At 44.6% G+C, this 20,031-nt stretch overlaps 1 protein-coding gene across 1 annotated transcript; it reads right to left on the bottom strand.

Annotated features, from left to right (window-relative positions):
• Window positions 1-363: 363 nt before the first annotated feature.
• Window positions 364-19,480, bottom strand: KCNK12 (potassium two pore domain channel subfamily K member 12; the record flags this gene model as incomplete). The annotated part of the gene is made up of 2 exons (XM_082047933.1): window positions 364-1,259; window positions 19,129-19,480. 2 exons carry the CDS (start codon window positions 19,478-19,480, stop codon window positions 364-366), a joined length of 1,248 nt encoding a protein of 415 aa, XP_081904059.1.
• Window positions 19,481-20,031: the final 551 nt, after the last annotated feature.

Raw genomic sequence — 20,031 nt, 5'->3', positions numbered from 1 at the left:
CCAAAATTGCCCATTTAAACTATTTTAACAGCATTTGTGTTCAGGTTATGTTCTGGAGAAGAGCATGTTGGTTTTGACACCATCCTAACCATGCACACCATCCTTCTACAATTGCATCATATTCTGCATCAAAGACATGCAAGTCTCTTCCAAAAACCCCTTTGGGGAAAATTGTAACATTACAGTAAAGATGTTACTGCATATTAGAGAAGACTTATAAAACCCCCAGAAACTAAAATGCTGAACACCCAAAGAATACCAAGACTGTCTCTGAATTTAAAACTTTCCAGTAGCTTACAGTGACAATTCCAACCTAATCACCGTTTTATTTTTATTAAATAAACAAAACGCATTTCAAAAACTCTACCTAGAGTCACTTGTTTCTGCCAAGCGGTTGTTCATGATGGCTAGAGCACCCACCCCTGCAGAGAAACCGTTTTGTCTCGTGTTGATACAAACGTTCCTTGGGTAGCCGTTGGCTGTCTCGGACAACTGCTTTTGCAAAATGGCCAGGGAGACTTTATTTGATGCCGTGAGCTCCCTCATGGAGATCATCTCTCCAGAGAGCCTCCTCCCCTCCGTGTCACTGTCGTACTGTCCATCAGCATCCACTGAGATGTTATGTCGACGCAGGCGAGCTCCTGGAGTGATGGCATTGCGACGTCCGAGGCGGGCACTTGATTTATGGCACTTTGGGCAACATCTGCATTCAAATTTTTTCAACACCCAGTTCAAAACTTGCTTGATTACGATTGAGATGACGTTAAAAAGAGAGTATATGCAACATACCCCCATTAATATAAATATGAAGTTTCCGAATCTGTATAATCCCTGATTTTGATACGCAGCATTTTGGCTGCTTACAAAATCTCCAAAGCCGATGGTGCTGAATGTGACAAAGCAATAATACAAGGAGTCAACGTAGTTCCATCCTTCCACCGCTGTGTACATGGCAGAGGCGCAGCATGAAAGGGTGATAGCAAAAATTCCCAGAATCAGCATTACGTGGTAAACGGACGGCTTCCAGCCCACAAGGCTGCCCACCCCCGACACAGCTGGGCCCCTTCGGAAGTTGGGAGGTAGGAGGCCACTTCTTCGCAGCTGTCTTTCATGGCACGCCTTCATGATAAACGCCAGGAGGGAGATAATGCGCTCCAAGAAGAGGTTGAAGAAAAGGATAGTTCCGGCACACCCGAAAAGGCCATAAACGATTAGAAATACTTTTCCAGCCACGGTTGCTGGTGTGGTCATTCCAAAACCTAAGGTGTGGAGATAAATGGGTAATGTTAATGACATATAGTTTTTCATATGTAAACTCAGGACATACGTAACTTAACAAAGGTCCTATCTCACTGGACAGGGAGCGCTATCTCTAAGTCAGCTTAGGCCAGCACGAAACCAAGTTTTGTAAAGAACGAAGAAGGCACCAGAAAGCTCAAAAAAACCTCAAGAACGGGCAAAAAATCCTCGCAGAGATGAAAAGCAGCACATTAACAGAGCAACAGGACTCTGTAAATGCAGGTGGAAGCATTCCTGAGCCCAAACCCCTTTGTGGTGGGATGAGGTGAAGAGGCCACCCTGCTCCGCGTGTGTGGGCCAGCGTGGCCTGACGGAAAGTTTAAGCTCTCTGTTCACAAGCTGTAACCCAGCATAACGCTTCTGTTATCCAGGTCTGATTATACCATTCCTGCTGAGAAGACAAAGTTTTCTGGTTGTGTAACAGGAAAAAAACCAAAACAAACCAACTCCCAAGCAAACAAAACCAACCAAACACCCCCCCCTCAACCGCCGACCAACTAAACCCCAAACCTCCCAAATATTGAATATTGTTTTAAAAATAACAGCACTTCAAAGTCTTAATCAAATCCCAGCTGCAACCAGCCCACCTGGTATCATCACAGAAGGAAGGCGCAACCATCAGTGAGATACCCCAGCTGCAGACTGGCAGCACTAGGATCTCGCAGACTCAGTACAGCAGGGAAAAACACTGCTGCACAGTTAAATAGAAAAAGCAGAGTATACAATCTCTGGAAAGATCCACCAGCAATATTAATTCACCTCTTCTTTACAAGAATTGTCTTTTGACACTACTCATACACATAATCTTATACATAAACAGCAATGCCTTGTGGCTACAGATGCTTAAATAACAGCAAAAGTGATCTTAAATTTGCACGCAAATAAATACAGCAAGTTTGTTCCATGTTACATGCTGATGCCAATTACTTTATGAAAAAGAATGACATATATTTCACATACTATCAGGAAGATTCTTCTGAAACTCAATTCTGTAGGTATTGCCCTTGTTCTGCTATTGTTCCCTGTAAAAATGCTCAGTAGTTCAGTCAAAAAGCATATTGATGGGATTGAGGTGACTGCTCATTTCCCACGAATAAATAACCACATCTAATCTAAATTAATGGTTTGTGAAAAATCCACACGATGAAATTTCTTTACTTTGTTGTTCCACAAAAATGCTGAGCGAGTAACATTCAGGGAGGTAAATATCAACATCAGACAACATCCACGAAAGTTTGCAAAGAAAAAGGCAATTTTAGCATAGAGCATAATGAAATAATTAAATCAAATTTATTATCGTGACACACCTTTAAACAGCAACAGGAAAATATTCCCTATGATAATGAGTTGAGATTGCTGCTTGAAATCTATTAATTTATTTTCGTAATGGCTGTATTTTTCTGGGTAATTTATTTCTGCTACCTTCATACTTCATCGATACAGAATTTTGCATTTGTTGATAAAAGAATTTAAATGCTCTTGACAAGTAAACTTGGAAATAATCTTTCAAATGACACAAAGGTGTGTAAGGAAAGAGGTGGTCCCACTCTCACAACAGATTTGGAATGCTTGGAAGCATCTGCACGCCAGCAATTTGGACTGCACCGCATCATCAGTACAGGCAGTAGAAGCAGTCTCTTCTCTAAATGACAGTGAAAAACTTACATGGTTCTACCAGAAAATAAAATTACCAAATGGGTCAGTGGATTTTGTTTTCTGGACCCACAGTCTCTCCATTTTGTTGTGTGAGAAGACCACCTTTGAGCAGATCTCACAACGCTGACCTTGGGGTGCCAGGCCTACCACAGGGGAATGGGAAGCTCCTCTCAGTTCCTCCTCCTCTGTGGGGTGAAGCTGTTATCTGGGTTGGGATGGCTGCTCATGGGAACCTTCTCATTTGATGATGAATACCCATTAGTGCCTGGTCCCCAGAAGAAGCTGAGGAGCCTGTTGCAGTTGCTAGCTAGTGACAGCCAGCCAGCTTGTTATGGAGAAGGCATCTGTTCACCCATGCCTTGTCAGCAAAGCATCTGAACATGTGCTTCACAGCAAGCATGCGAACATCACCATCAAAATAAATGCGTTTATTGTCACACATATGTCTAGACTCACTTATTAATTTAAAAAAAAAAATAGAGATAGTGACAGTTTGGATTAAGTTGTAAATGTGCTGAAGCTTTTTTAGTACTTTCTGGTGATCATTCATGAGATGTGGTGAAGTTTTACATTTTTGATGCGGTTTGTTTAAGAAGATTTCTGAGGCATAATTTTACCAAAATTCGGTACATAGCTATGCATTGTGAAAGGACCCATCACAGCAATGAGAACGTTAAGACTTAAATAAAACAGGCAGAAGAGTACGACCAAGGCAGACATCGTAACTTCATTCAGCAGCGAGCAGACAGAAGTGCACTTGTACTCTCTGTACAGCATCTTCCTTTGCCAGCTGCGTTTGTCCCTGCGGCACCACCTGGACCACGAGTGGTTAGTCCTGGTGTGTTCTGTACCACACACCTGAGCTCAGCCCCTGCTCAAGGCTAAGTACATCCTGACACCTGTGTGAAACAAATTCATCCAGCACTGCCTGTGCTTCGGAGACCGAACAAGAAAAGAACCACAACGACGCTTTGCATTTTTCATAGCCCTGACACATACTGTACAGGTACTTTGGGGTTGATTTTGTGTGACTCAGATACAATATTTCAACCTCCCTCATGCTAATTCAGCCCCACTCTGACCCACCACTTCAGATACAAACTCTGTGGCAGCATTAATTTCAGCTGTTTGATACTTCTCCCCCAACACACGGAATTAGTAGAGCTGAGTTGATAAAAACTCTCAGACAGCATTTATCCTTCAGCAGCCTCTCACGAGTAAGTGCTGGCAATTAATGAGTCCCTCATCCTCACTAGCATAATATATTTTGTGGTTACTACTGTGCTGATCTGGGTTTTTAATTTACTTAAACTGGTGACAGATTCAACAGGTGGTGCAACTGGGCAAACTCGGGAAGGCTTACGTGCCTTCTAATTGCTCTTCCATTCTTTTATTTTACCCTTTTTTTTATGGTTAAAAGAGATGGTTGGTGCCAGAAACCAAAAAGGAACAGCAGCTTTAGTACCTGTGAATTCTTCTCTCAGACCTATTGATGTGGCAATTAGCTTGTCTTACCATATCTTGAGATTAAAGGAGGTGACACTTTTCAAGTAAAGATGTATTTACCCAGAGATGGCAGAAAGTTTCGGTCATCTCAAAAACTGAACACAAGAAAGTCTTCCCGCCTTTAGCACAGCATCGCGTGTCCCTGCTTCTTTCAGCCTGCCTCTCAGCTCTTATGCAGATGTCCTGCCATAGTGTTGCCAGCAAATCAGCACAACTGAGCAATCATTTATAACCCCAGAGCACAACAGCACTTAGATCAAGAGAGCAGCATCACCTTTATCACCTCGTAATAATGCTATTATAATGAAAGGAATCAAAATAAACTAAAATTGTTGAATATAACTTCTTAAACAAATGATTTCTCAAAATAAGCAAAACTCCTGCAACCAGAATGGTGCTTCCAGAAGGAAAGAATCTCTTGCGATATGAAGTCTAAGCTCTTGAAGGCTATATCCCCAAGAGATGGGGTTTACAAAACGCAGATAAACTAAGATTAGCCAATTCTGTTTTATGTCTATTCCACACTTGCTTTACTTCATGGCTTTTCATAGTCTTACTTAGTCTTTATGGACTAACACGTATACTGCACCAGGGAAGACTATCATAATCAGAAATTTGAGACTGAAATTCCCTATTTGCGTTCCGGCGCTCCCTTCAACCCCTATTCCACCTGTTAGCATTTCATCTTTATTGCCTCTGACAGAGTCATACCTGTATATTTCACAACTACCTCTCATTTATTCTATAGCTCCTTACCACCTAACATACTGAAACAGTTGCCTTGGATACAGGGTCACAGCTCAGAGACGACAAAACCACCACAGACTGAAACCCTCTGCTGCATCCAGCGCTTTCACCCAAGGAGTGAGAATATGAGGCCGTTCTTCCACCGAGCTTTGCATTTTCAGACTATGAATGAAAAAGCTACTTTCCCTTTAACAATTGTCAGAATGCTTTATTAAAAAACCCTCTTTGGGCTTAAACTAATTTTTTTTAGAGCTTTTCCACTGCTAGAGCCAATATAAATGTTGCTGTACAATCACATTTAGTTTCAATTAGGTTAGGATCTGGAAACAGAGCTCCTGAACAGTAGCAGTCTGTCCAGCACGGTGTGCATTAAGACACTTTAAGTTAGACTCAGCTGAGTCTGAAGACACGAGATGCCACTGCAGCTTTTAGGGCTGGCCTAACCTGTATTGCACACAAGCTTGCAGTCCTCTGTGACCCACCTACGGGACCGGATATCCCATGGAGAAAATAACGAGTAACAACGCAACCAAACACTGACTTCCTATATATAAATATATATATACTTGGTAATATATGCACCACTTCAAGTTGAAACAGGAGGCTGCTTCTGGCATTTCCTAACTTATTTTGTAACTTTAATAACATTCTTTTAACATGGACTTGTTCCCCCAAAGCCTACAGTAAATAGATGGTCAATGGTGCTGTAAATTTGCTTTGTTGAATCAAGGTGGGCTAAAACAGGTCTGTTGGGTTTTTTTGCTACCTCCCATGACTGTTCAGTACATAAAAATGTGCATATGTGCACCCAATCCACCACAGGATCCCAGAAAAGATGCCCAGTCTGCTCTGAGACCTCAAAGAGCACCATGATAAACTTAATAAATGTAGTTAAAAACCATGCAGGTCACTGCTGTTGCTAATTCTTACATCTCCACTGGTGAAACATTAGCCAGGTGTTTGAGACAACTGCTACTTGAAAGGAGCCATACTGGCAGAACGGAGCCAAGAGATGATTAATTGAACATTAATGAGTTTCAAGGAGCTGCAGGCAATTATTAAAGGCTTTCTAGAGTAGCAATTTTATTGTGTTTACACACAACTGTGATCAGGTTATCAGTTATCCAAAACACTGCTACGCATAACATCAGTGAACAGCAGAATCAATCACCCTCAGCATTTCTCTGCTGGCTGTGATTTACACCGCAGCCTAAAAGGTCATGGCCACATTTTCATTCTTCTTTGAAGTACATTCTTTTTAAAAACAGTTGATAGAATAGTCAGCCTAAGATAATCTATGATTCCTTGACAAAAATGTGATTAAGTTGGCAACAATGACAATAAATAACTAAAAGGTAAAGCTAATATATAGTTGTTAGTTACGAGGTGCATGTGGAGGGCATATAAAGAGACTGAGCGGTACCAGTATTTTTCAGTAGAGGGTCATGACAAAGATGAGCCTAAAATAATGTGAAACAGTGACTGGGGTGAGGATGAGAGACAGGGCTGGGCAGCAGCTCCTTATGCCCAGGGCTGGGAGGCAACAGGGCAGCTCCATCAGGGCAGTGATGCTGGGACTCTCCAGCTCCTCTGGCAACCTTTATTTCTGCTCATGAGCAAGGGGTTTGCGCTCCCATGGGCATCCCCAGAGAGCAGCAGGATGCTGTGTGATGGAGAAGGTTATGGAGGTAACCAGAGGTGCTGGTGGCTATGATCCTGGGCTTGAAGAGAGTACTCGGGTGCTCTGGAGAGGAAATTTTGGAGTGGAGAAGGTGGCAAAGGATCTCCTCTGCCAAGAAGGGTACAGATGAGATGGTCAGGGGCTAAGAAACTGCAAGGAAACCTCTGTCTTGTGAAATCCCCTGAAGATGGGAATATGAAGCCTGGCCCCAGATGCAGGGTACTTGCACATGGAGGTGCTGCCATGTGCAGCCACGTCAGCAGGCAGGTGAGGAGGGGACCCCGTGTCCTATGGAGAAGGTGTCATGTGTGACAGAGCTGGAGAAACGTATTTAGGGTGAAGCATATGCCAGACCTGAGAGAAGTAAAGGGTGAGGTTTCTTCAAAGAAACTTCAAGGGTTACCAGCTTGACAGGAGTCTAAGGTATTAGAGGTACTCCCTACTAAGATTCCTCAGGAAAGACAAAAGGAATAAAAAACCCTGTCTGCTCGCATCCGTTTACCTTCTCCTCACAGCCAGTTTCCCAAGTGTGTTTTTCTATGCTGACACCTTCTAGTCGAGCTTTCCAAGAAAGATCTTCAGTTTCTAGTGAGTGCTCAGCAGGGACATTTATCAGCTCAAGTGGTCTAACTTGTAAATTTGAGTGATAAATGACCCTTAAAATGAGAAACACTGGAGCTTCAATTTCAGCAGCAGCAGCAGTCCTCTTGCTCTATTCATTTACCAGAAGCAGGCAAGCTTTTTTTTTGGAGTTTTACTGCATGTTGCCCTTTTTGTGTACAGTATGAGAAGAAAGTACATACCAAAGACTAACCAAAAAACCCCCACCCTTGCTCACTACTAAATGACATTATTGTAAACACGTGGCCCAATAAATACAGAAGGAGGCTGATCATCTGGTCTGGCCAAGCTGCTTTGGCGCAGAACCAAGGCAAGGAAGAAGCAGAAGTGTCTCTAAATCAGTTTTACAGTTCCCTGGCCGGGACTGGCTGCTCCTCTATGCCCCTTGTACAAGCAAACGGGGACTGATCTGTGCCAAGCCACCAGCGTCACCAGCTAACCAGCAGCTCTGGCCCCAGGTCTCGCTAAGCAGGCCCCTAAAGAGGGAACACATGGGCAGAGTCATGGGCTTGAGGCTGGAAATCTTTCTAATGATGGACAGGTGCCCTCTCCTAAAGGAGATGACGGAGAATGAAGTTCAGAGGAATATGAAAATCAGAGGAGTATGAATTCAAACCGCACACAGGAAAAGAAAGCTGGGACCTACAAGCTGGCACTATTCTTGCTGACTTTCAGCTGTAAAGGGATGGAGGTGCCCTATGGTGTGACAGTCTTCCTTAACTTCTCCATCAACATATTGTTCACAAATAAAACTTCCAGTGCTTCAGGTTTTCTTGCTCTTATAAATAATATAATCTTCTTTTCTGCTAAACTCTTGGGGCCAGACTCTGTTTGACAGTCATAAAATTTAAGACTGAAACTATTTTCTTCATTTTATGTTACCTTTCTTGGGCAAATCTCAAGCAAGATACTAAACCCCCATTGTTTTGTCAGTAATTCTGCCCCTTGGGATGGCTGGGGTGCTCTGATAGCTTGTTAAAATTGAAAGAATACAAGTTAATCTTGGCCAAATTAGCGCTAAACCATCTTGCAAAGGAAAACTGCCAGAAAAAAGGATGAAATTGGGATGTTCTTTCTTTTGGTTGCAGCCTGACTCCTTGTGAATTGACCTAAGCTGGTCCAGAGCTGCTTCTCATGGCTGTCTCCACACCTGACGATCAGGGAGTCCTATTTCTGGTTTGTTTTCTTTCCCTGTTCTATTACAACAGCTGGGTGAAAGCCACTTCATTATAATCGTGTCTGAAATGGTAGTGGTGTTAATAATGGAAAAATATAGCCCACAAACTCCTCAGTTATTTAAGTTATATTACCGTGGAAAACCACTTCCTTGCACTAGAGGCTAATGGTCTTTAAAATCCTGCCTTAATGACCATCGGGGCCGTATCAAACCAAGGCGTGTGCAGAAGCATCTGCCTTGGCTCCCTGCACTGCCGAACCTTGGCTAAAGCACTGAGGTTTCTGAGACGCTATCAGACAGAAGAAACATGCCTGAATTTAGAGTAACTATTTTAAAAAATCTGCAGAAAACAAAAGTATGACAACCAAGAAATACATAAAGTACATCTCAGTAACCAGGGACACACATGAAGGTGTAGCTCATGGACCCCAGGAGCAGCCACGTCCTTTTCTCTCTTGAGATGTGTCCAATATCTGAAGCCACACACTGTCACCTCCTCTGACCTTCCTACAGTCCTCATGTAGCTGACGACATGATTCCAGGTGAATATTGTTGCAAAACTTGATTTCTCTTGCTATCTTATTTTTTCATCCTTTAAAGCTGCTTCTACTCTTATTTTCCTCCTGTGGTTTTGAGAATATTTTTTGTGTGGATAATTGTGTATCTAAGCAACACCCTAACAGGAAAAAGCTTATGCCCTGTCGTTTTAAATGGAGTATTTCAAACATTAGCATTCACATCTGCTTTTGCTGTTTATTGAAACTTGCAGTTGCATTTCAGATGCCTGAGTGGACCCAGGGTTGTGCAAGATTGTTTTCCGAGCTGTGACAAGAAAAATGCATCTAAATTTTGTTATATTCTTAAGACATTATGGGCTTTGAAAGAGTACTTGCACGTGTACTGCCACCCCAGTGCCAGTACAGCTCACGATACTTCTCCTTTCAGGCTAAGAAATAGCATTATCTGAATTTCACAAGTGATCCTGGGTGTGTGTCATATTTCCCCACAGGAGAAGTCTCCTAAAACTAGGTGTCGCTCCTGGCTTTTCTAACCCTTATGGATGGGAAAGGCTGTCAAACGGTTATCAGCTTATCTTTTGACTGGATAAAACAACAGACTTGCAGCATTATTTTCTGCCATTGGTGTTTGTGCAGGTACTCAGAGGACATTTATTTCTTGGTAGGTCTCTCAGCTCTCCTGCTTTACAAAGAGTCAGTCTATAAAGACCAATCTGTAGGACAAAAAGAATGCAAACATACTGGGCAGAATCTTTTATGCTGTTTGGCCACTTTTTTCCTGAATTTCTTTTCAAACTCCTATAGTTAGGATCTAATGAAAGAAATCTCACCAATCTACCTCAACTTTGTAATGGTTTAAATAAGCCTCCTAAGTCCCTTATTTCAAAAAGTTCCAGCAGAAAGAAAAGAAGCAAATTCTTAAGTATGTTTTAGCTCAGGCAGCTCTTCTAATTCATTCATAGAGGCACACAGACCTGATTTTAAGTAACTGTAAGAGAAATACAAGGTGACAGGACTGCTGAATCACCAGTTATTTCTCATTTTCTATTTCTGCATTTAATTTTTTCTTCCTTAGTATGCATTACCCTTGACTACTTTTAAATTTAATGATACTGAACAACTTTGCCACTTTATCAAGATCATTTTGAGCTTTCAATTTAATCTGAGACTTTTTTGGTCCTCACAGCTCCAGCAGCAGTTTTTGTAAACAGACAAACCATTTTATCACACAAGTCTTTCCCCAACTCGCTGTGAAAATCACCATACTCTAGTTGAACCTGCTGTAGCATGTGGGTTGGACTGGATGATCTCCAGAGGTCCTTTCCAACCCAAACCATTCTGTGATACTGTGATCTTTGCACCACAGTAATTTCCATTATCAAAGGCTTAAAGTAGGCTCAATTCCATACACATTGAGCATGAGTCTCTCTATATTTTTTATTTATTCTCATGAAATAAATATATTGCTTGCACAATATTCGGCCTGAGCGAAGAGATGACAGAATATTCAATAATGAGTAACTACAAGGATTCTATCCAGTTTTCTTCTAATTGTCATTTACTGAATTAGTTTCTCATCCAGTTCTCACGCAGGCAAATTTCTCCTAATTGTTGTTGCTGCCTTGATTAAATTTGCCTGCCTAAGACTTGAGAACAAATGTGAATATTTGGCGCATCATTTCTAAGTTTGAAGTTTATTGAGTAATCACTGTGGGGTTATATTTGTTATCAAGGTACTATCACTTTTTTATTAATTACTAAGGAGAACTTACTGTGGATTTTTAAACACAAGCAATAGTGGTGCCTCACCTACATGTTAACATCAAACCGTTCAGTTGCTTATCTTATTGCACTCCAAAGCTTTAATTACCTGAAAAGGCTGCTAATGCTTTGCTTCATCTCATGCAATTAGATTTAATTTTCATTCAGCTTCTGTTGGTTTAAGAAAGATTGTATTGAAACCTGCTGCTGTCTATAGCCAGGTTTGCTGCCCACTGCCACGAACAGAGCCACCGAGCTCAGGGAAGTGTCACTTAACAGTCACATCCTGCACCAGTACGTGCTGGCAACATCACACCCACAGTTCTTTTATAAACCTAGCGTGCTAATACAATGAGTAAGGTGGGATATCCTAAAGCTCTGTAGACTGGTCTACTGTTGACTTCAGCAGAAGCAGTCTATTGAGGAAATACAAAATTAAACATATGTGATTTGTCTGGATTTCTACGCAATTGCCCCTTTGGTTATAATTCTGTTCGTAATTTAAGTGTTTCTATTCACCAAATGTTTTATTATTACTTCTAAAATTTACTGCACTCAGGAGGACTTTCATGTTTCAAATGTTTACCAGCATGAACCCTAATCTTTGTCCTCACCTATCTTCTCCCAAAATTCACTCAGATATGCATTTGGTGCTGACACACTATGCAGACTGTCTCTTTTGATAAAGGTAAGCAAGCCTCATATGGATCATGAGTACAGGCTATATTTCCAAGAATATCAGGCTGTCTTCATACTAAAAATTGCAGATTAAATGTTCCATTTTTGTTTTCTCTTGCTGTAAGCCTGATGCTACAGCAGCAAAAAGTACAATTCTCATTGACTTCAACAGCTGCAAAGATAAAGCAATACTGTATTCATTAATATAAAGAAATTACATCGTATTTTCCAGCACAACACCAGGAGTGGACATTGTTACATGAAGGCCAACAAATCTATCCTATAATTGTTTTCCTCTTCTCTCCATGATGAAAAGCAACTAAAGTTTGCCGACAAGCAAGAAAGTGTTCTTGCAAAGATGACCCATCTGCAAAAGTGAGAAAAAACTATGAAGTTTATACGATCTGTGTCAAACTGAAGACAATCAGAGAAGGGAGAAAGATTTAAGACTAAAAAAAGAAATGAAGGTCAATAACAGAATTAACACTAGAGAAGAGGGACAGGTGTGATGAGAAGCAGAAACAAACTGTAAAGATTTACTTTTGACTTCTCTGGTAGTTACTAGCCTGAAAGACTACAATGATGTGAAACAAATATCAATGTTTAATCAAGCAAACAAATCACCCATAGAAGAGGGCAAGCTAATTGGGAGGAGAGCAAAGGGCCACCTCTGCGGATGGAGAGCTGTCCAAGTGGTATTTTGGCCCACCACCATTTGATTTGCAATCACACTGCCAGGCTCTTGTAAATACATAGAGCACTGAAATACAGGTATTTGCTGCCCAGCAGAAATAGCACTGAAGATCAAACTGAATGTTGTGCTAAGTGGGAAATACGTACCCACTAAGTAGACATTGTTCCTTCATTTATCCGAGCTAGAGGGACCCTGAAAGCTGCAAAAATGGAGAATCCTTGATCATAAATTCCAGTTTGTCTTTGTTTCAAACCTGAACCAGCACACAGTAAGTCAATATAAAACTTCACCCAATTTCTGAGATGCGGGATCATATCTCATGTGATGTCAGGCAAATTCTTCATTCCCTGACGTTATAAACAGGCTTTGTTTTTTGGGTGATTGTTCTGAGGTGCTGTGGTGCTCGACATTCAGTTCAGAGACACCAGGTTTCAGTGCTCCGCCTGAGCACCCTGAAGTCCAGACCCACAGTGAAAATAAGTGCAATTTGGTCATCCCTTGGCTTAACGTCTCTAGATGCAAAACAACAAACACATCTCCACTGTACTGATGTGTTTTGAAACATAAGGTTCCATAAACATAAGGTTCCAGAGATAGCATTTAATATTTAAGAAACTCCTGGAACTGTTAGGTTAGGTAATCTGAGCTTATGTGCTCTGAAGAAATCACTCAGTTTAGGTGATCAAATGACAGAAAAAGCTTTGCTCTCTGGGTCTGCCATAACCCTACAGGGGCAGGTAAACCCTAAGCAGTACTGAGACTGATTAAAACAATGTTTTCAGGATTTTATTTAAAGTACCAGAGTTCCCCCTCCCGCCATCTAGAAAAACAAACCCGACAAATTTAGGATCAAAATTGTTTCATTACAATCCTTCAGCGGGGACACCTCAAGTCACCCACATAATTACATGGAGGTATTCCAAATAAAGCTTCCTGTTGTTGCTCTCAACTACAAGAAGACAAACTGGGATTTAGAATACTTTCCTGCTCGGAGCACCCAACCTATGCCCACATACTGAGGAAATTCCCAACAGTGGTACCCAAAGAAGTTAATACTCCAATGAAGCTACAGCAAGTAGAAAACACTGCCACGGTGCTGGGTCTTCATCTGCAGAAATCGCTGTAGGATCACTTCACAGAAATATTCTGACCATTGATTGACTTGCTGACCTTCGAGACTCTTGCTCTCTGTTATGAAGACTGCCAGGGTGAGAAAACAACTTTCAGGTATCAACTGGCACATTGATCAAAACACAGCGCACCAAAGGAGTCAGATCTGGCCGCAGCAGACCAAGCTGGAACATGCTCGTGCTGGCTGCAGACCGCATACAGGCTGGCAAAGACAAATAACCTGACGCTGCAGCTTAATAATACTGCCTGCTCTCCCAACTGCTTTCTCGTTCAGTTTTTGATTGTTCTGTTTTTTTTTTTTTTTTTTTTTTTTTGTTTTTTTTTTTTGTTTGTTTTTTTTTTTTTGTTTTACTTCAAGAAGGTCAGCTCTGGAGGCAACTGCCCCCTAATTTGAACCCTCTGCAAAAGCTGCCTCTACAAGCCTCAGAGAACTGCAGAGCCCAGAGAAGACATAACACTGATGCTGATCAGGTGCACACTCTCATTTGACTGTCGCCTTTTGGTTTGCACCGGCCGTAGAGACAGTGAAATTGCATTCATGGAGAGGAGAGAGCCAGAACCTTCCCCAGCTGCAGCTCAGATTCATATCCTGAAACATACCATTGAAGAAGACAGGGCAAATATATTTTTGCATTAAAGCCTTCAGACCAACTCGGTTATCTGTGGACTTTCTTGCTAAATTACCATGTGAAGTGCCTGCTCTAGGGCAGGCTTGCTCCCTGGCTCCTAGCAGTGCAGCCCAACAGCTGACCATGAGCTTGCTGAGCTGTCTGACTGCACATCACTTCCATTGAATTATCACCTTCAGCACATCTGTACCTCCAGATTTTCTCAAAAGACTACAACACAGAGCCAGAGGAGATGTTGAAAGTGAGTGGTTATGGTGCCTAAGTTGTGGAGCACAAGCAGAAATGATGTGCTCAGTATGCTGGGTCATAGAATCACAGAATCATTTCAGCTGGAAGAGACCCTCATCAAGGATCATCAAGTCCAACCATAACCTAACCTAACTCTAGCACTAAACCATGTCCCTAAGAACCTCATCTAAATGCCTTTTAAACAACTCCAGGGATGGTCACTCCACCACTTCCGTGGGCAGCCTGTTCCAATGTCTCTACAGAGGACCGGAGAGAAGGGGGTCGAACCCAGCCGACATTCTATACAAGGAGACCACAGGTGGCAGGAGCTAGTTAGCTGGTAGAAAATACCAAGCATTACATCTCTCATCATGTGGCCTCCCTTCATATGGGTTCAAAGCCCACCTCACTGCAGGGCTGTGCCTTACCTCTTTGAAATAACAGCAGAGAAGAGCATGCCCCATCCCTTTGGGTAGAGCTGTCAGTACACACTAATACCAAGTCATTTAATGGGTACCTCAGGGATAAGGAAAGGATGTATAGTCCTGCTCACACCTATACACCATGCCCTAACAACCTGTAACCCTTGCACAGCTGTACAGAGGGAACATCTTTGCACGACTTCTTCCCTTCTCAAAGCACCTATAACCCACACATGCCCCTCCCAAAACAGTCCATCCACAGTAAGGGCACTTTTTAAAAATCCTATGTTGAAAGATCACTTTTATGCATTGAACTACTTCTTTTGACCTCAATTTTAAGTGGATTGTATCATTTGATTTTCTGACAGATTTTGCAATGTGTACTTACACATAGGAAACTTAAAATCCAAATTTAGTAATAAGTCGATGACTCAATATGTTTTAATATGTAGGTACATAATGTTTATTCTAACAATTAAGAGAGGAAAAAAATCTGGACACAGAGTCTAGACTCATGGACTGAGTCAGAAATCCAGAGCTTCAGGCATCCCAGAGTTGTCTTATGCACCAGGCAGAATAATTTTGTGCTACTAGAATACGGGGAAAGCTATGATTGATGATGCTGTACTCTGCGGCATTCACCAGGAAGAAAACTAGTCTGAGTTATGCTTTGCTTTCAGTCTTTAACAAAGTGCTGGGAACTATTTGTGATTTGTATTTGGGGAAGGAAGGAAAAAAACTCAACTGAAAAAAAGTCTTCTGCCAGTTAGACCAATGAATCAAGAAGAAATTTCACCTAGCTGCTTCTAAAGAAATCGGTATAAGATTAATAATAAATGCCTATAATAAAATACCTCTTGGAGTGCAAAATAATGACTTAATAAATGGTGTAGAATGACAGCAAGCAATCAGAAATTAGACTGAAGAATTTTCTTGTACAGCTTTGAAAATCGCAAAGTGTCTAATGAAAAATAGACTTATCATTTCATTATTCAACCACAAACAATGCAATAATAAAAAAATGAATGCCTAGAGTGCTATCCACAGTGTGTTTTATGGACAGTAAGCTACTTCCTACTGTGGGCTATTCAGGAAAATGCTTTCAGATTAGACTCAACATTTCATTTTAACACTCTCTCCCATTTCCTAAAGACCACACTAACATGTTTCTCACCTAGAGAGTTTGATCACATCCCCGTGTAATTAGGGAAGACACAGAACTGCAGCCAGGGAAGACAAAACACCTAATGAAGGGGACCTGCTTGGCTCTTTGAAGGCCCTGCTCAAGGAGGTGATGGAGCAGGTTTCTCCAAGCCTGACTGTGCTTAACCCTTGTGGTCACAGAAGGATGAAGAACTGGAGTCTCCTTCCTGCTGTTCAGGTTACACAAACCCTGAAAGAACTTGCAGCCCTATCCCTGGGTGACTGTATTTCAATGAGTACAGATGAAGGATTTTATAGTTTTATTAAAACCAGTGATAGCACTGAGGACTCCAAGAGACCCAGAGAGTTTTCTGTAACTTGGTATCTTCTACCGATTAGAGGCTGAGTAATTTTTGGGTGATTTAACAGACACGGAATCTACTCGCTGTTTGTTAAGCAGTGAGCAAGAAAGTTTTCCCATGCATCGCTAGGATAGGAGTGTGTTTAGCAGCAGTGATAAAGTTGTTTTGACACACGTAACTGATGAAGTTGTTGAAGGAAGGCAAGCTGTTTTGACTCTGTGTGTCTGGTAGCTCTTGGCGAGGCTGAGTAACAACAGCATTCTCCTTGTCAACGAACTGTGACACAAAGGCAAGTGAAATTGCACTGAACCAGGACAATATGGTATTTGAGCTGATGGTGGAATCAAAGGTATCAAGGTAGGTAGGTGCAGAAATGAGCTGACTGGGAGGGAACAAAGGGACCAAGAAAGAACAGCTCAGGAACTGCTCCCTCAGGTAACATTTGATGTCTACCACTTGGTTTCTCCCATGGTCCAACTGTGAGCAAGAAAGCCTTGTGCACGTTTCATTATGCGTACAGCTTTTGGGTTTTAGCTGGACAGCTAGTTAACTTGCAGGGTTGTGGGTTTTTTTTTCTTTTGCTTATGCTGGGCAAAAACAGCTGCCAGTAATAAGTGAATGTAACTGTGCAGTATGAGAAACCTTGCCCATGGACAAGCTGCTGAGCTCCGCGAGGGCTTTGCCTCTCTACAAGCTGCAGGAGCTTGAAGAGGCGAATGAGAAGTGGTGAGGTGGGGCAGCAGGAGCTACACACATAGCTGGTAAAAGCTTTACTGGGGTGGGGTGCAACAACTTTGGCATGCCTGTACTCCAGGAGACACTGCTCCTGCCAGGGCTGTGCAGCTTGGCATCCTCAGCACAGCAGCTCTGACATGGCCTTCGCTGTGCCCAAAGGCACAACTCAGCTTCTCCTCGAGCCTCCTCCTACTGCATCTCACCCAGAGCAAAACCTTGCTCTACAGCAGCAGTGCTCAACACACACTAAGTGCTGTAAGTAATCCAGAAGTACTAGCAGGTAGCAGGCCAAGTGGAGGTACTAGTCAGGAGAACGCTTGGCAGAATCTGGCCTCTGTTGTAGCTTGGGAAAAACAATCTTCAGCTTCCATCTCGCATGTGAGAGATGTAGACATTATTTGCTACAAAGAGAAAGTGGTGCCCTGGGTTGTGCTACAGGAATATGAGAAACACAATTCTTGGTTCAGTCATTTACACCTGCCAAGATTGCCACAAAAAAATGCTGCTGAGCTTCTCATTCCCTCTGCCCAGGCACAAATGACCGCAGACAGGGCGATGAAGTGGAGATGCAAACAAATGCTTGCAAATGAAGAGGAAAGATTTTACATTTCGATAATCACAGAGTGGGTAAACCGGGGTTGGAGGAGAAGAATCACAGAATCGACTGGGTTGGAAAAGACCTCAGAGATCATCGAGTCCAACCCTTAAGTGGGTGAAGAAGTGAATGGATCTGTGTTTACACATCTCCTGAAGATTTCTGTTTGCTACTGCAAGTGTAAGGAAAGAGTGGGTTTGTTAATGTATTGACTTTTTTCTCCATACACTCAGGTCAGTCCTAATGATCTCTTAAAAATACATGTTCTTGTGATGAAGAAGGCCTAACGTTTAATTAAAATTGTGTTTTAATGACTGAACTGTTCAATGTACTCAAAAAGGAAAAGTTAACTGAATTATTCAATGCAAAATGTAACAATACTTGACAACATTGCTGTAGTCACCACCACGACTCTATTATAGAGATTAGTCACTATTGATAAAACATTTTCCGAACCTAATGAATGTAAGTGCAATAACGAGCTGTGCATTTCTTCCTCTCTAATAAAGGGAAAGCATGACATTTAAGCTCAGAAGCCCTGAGACAATTGGCTTGTTACAAAACTTAAAAACCAGTAGAGAAAATCGGTAAGACCTTGTGTCTGCTGGGAGAGGATTTCTCAAGCAATACTCCCGAGAGCCACAGATAGCCACAGTTTTACTTCAAGTACATCTCCCACACAACAGTTCTTAATGGTACTTTTAGAGTAAAAGATTTAGAGGTAAAAAAAAAATAAAGAGTTATTTTAGAGTAAAAGAAAATTTATATTTATCCCCCCCACCTCACCACTTGCTCATAAAGTGCTGTTCTTCCTCAGCACCGATCAGATACCAAAAACTGCAGTCAGCCGTAGCCAGCAATGTACTGAGAATGTACATTATGGTACAGCGAGAAGACATACAGCTTCGTGTAGTTTATGTCCTCAATCCCATCTGCATCTTAACTTTGCCAGCAGTTTAAACCAGCAACCAGTCCAGCGGTCAGGCACTGCAGAAGCCTGTCCAGCATCTAGCACCTCCGGTCGCCCGTTGCCTGTCACCCCCCGCGCCGCCTGTCCCGGTGACGAGCGATCCGACCATCAGGCGCGTCCCGCCGCGGGCAGGGGAGCGGACAGAGCTGCTCGGGGGCGATCAGCCCCGCTCGCTCCTGCGGGCCGGTTGAAGCCCAACCGAGCAACTGCACAGCCGGCAGCCAAAGTTTGCTGGGGTTTGACGGGAGTCCCGCCGCAGCCGGCCCGGGGCACCATGAGGGTCAGAGGTCCCCGCGGCCCCAGTAGGAGCCGCAGCGCAGCGCCGCGATCCAGCTCCGTGCACCGGGGAGAGCGGGATGGGAGGGCGAGCGCTGTGATCGCCACCCCCCGGGGTGGAGGGTAAAGAAGGGACAGGGACCCGGGACCCCCTCCCCCGGCTGCAAGGACCCGGTTGCCATAGGAACGCGGCGGCGCCTCTTCCCAAACTTTGGTCGCTATAACGACCTCCCCGGGGCCGCGGCCGCAGCAACCCCGGGCGGGCGCCTCCGCCGCGGGGCCGTCGGGGCGGCGCTCACCTATGGTGGAGACGACGGTGCCCACGAAGTAGAAGGCGCCGGGGAAGTCCCAGCGGGGCCGCAGGGCGTCGACGCGGATACCCGCGGCCATGGCCGCCTCGTAGCTCCGCAGGAAGGCGCGCAGCTCCGGCAGACTGATGTTGAAGATGCGGCTGAAGTTGTGGAGGGTCCGGTTCCAGCGGAGCTGCGCCGCCGCCTCCGACGGGCTCTCGAGGGCCGAGAAGACGGTGGCGCCGGCACTCAGGTACGCCGCGATGAGAGCGGCCAGCAGCAGGAACCGCCCGTTGTCCTCGTTGAGGGGCGCCAGGCGCCGCCGGCGGCAGGAGCCCGCCGCTCCCCGCGGGGGCATCATCCGGTGCGCGGCGCGGCGGGCGCGGCGGGTGGAGCGCGGCCCCCGGCGGGGGACGCGGGCATGGGGCGGCGCGGCGCGGAGCACGGTGCGGCGGCGGCTTCGCTGCAGGGGCCGCGGCTCTGAGTCATCCCCCGGCGGAGCTGTCCGCCCGGCTGGCGGCGGCGCCCCGGGGCCGCCGGCCTCGCCCGCCCGCCCTCAGCCCGACGCCCCGCGCCCCCGGCGCCGTGGGCTGCTGCGGAGCGGCCTCGCCGGCGCGCCCCGGCCGGTTCGCTCTGGCCATGCGGGGCGGCGGCGGCGGCCCCGCCGCGGGGGAGACCGCCGCGGGGAGGCGGAGGCGGAGGCTCCGCGCGGCGCCCGGTGGGCGGAGGGCGGGAGCGTGCGGCGTGGCCCCCGGGGAGCCGCATGCCCGGCGAGAAGGCTCCCCCGGCCCCGCTGCCGCCACCCGGGCCGGGGCGCCGCTGTCGCGCCCCCGGGGTGCCGCCGCGCCCGACCCGGGGGAGGGACGGGGCGGGGCGGCCCTGCCCTGCCCTGCTCTGACCGCCGGGCCCTGG

The sequence above is a fragment of the Streptopelia decaocto genome (assembly GCF_964273445.1).
Source record: "Streptopelia decaocto genome assembly, chromosome: 3".
NCBI classification, from domain to species: Eukaryota; Metazoa; Chordata; class Aves; order Columbiformes; family Columbidae; genus Streptopelia; species Streptopelia decaocto.
The sequence above is the reverse complement of the archived record's forward strand: the minus strand, read 5'-3'. Positions and strand labels throughout refer to the sequence as shown.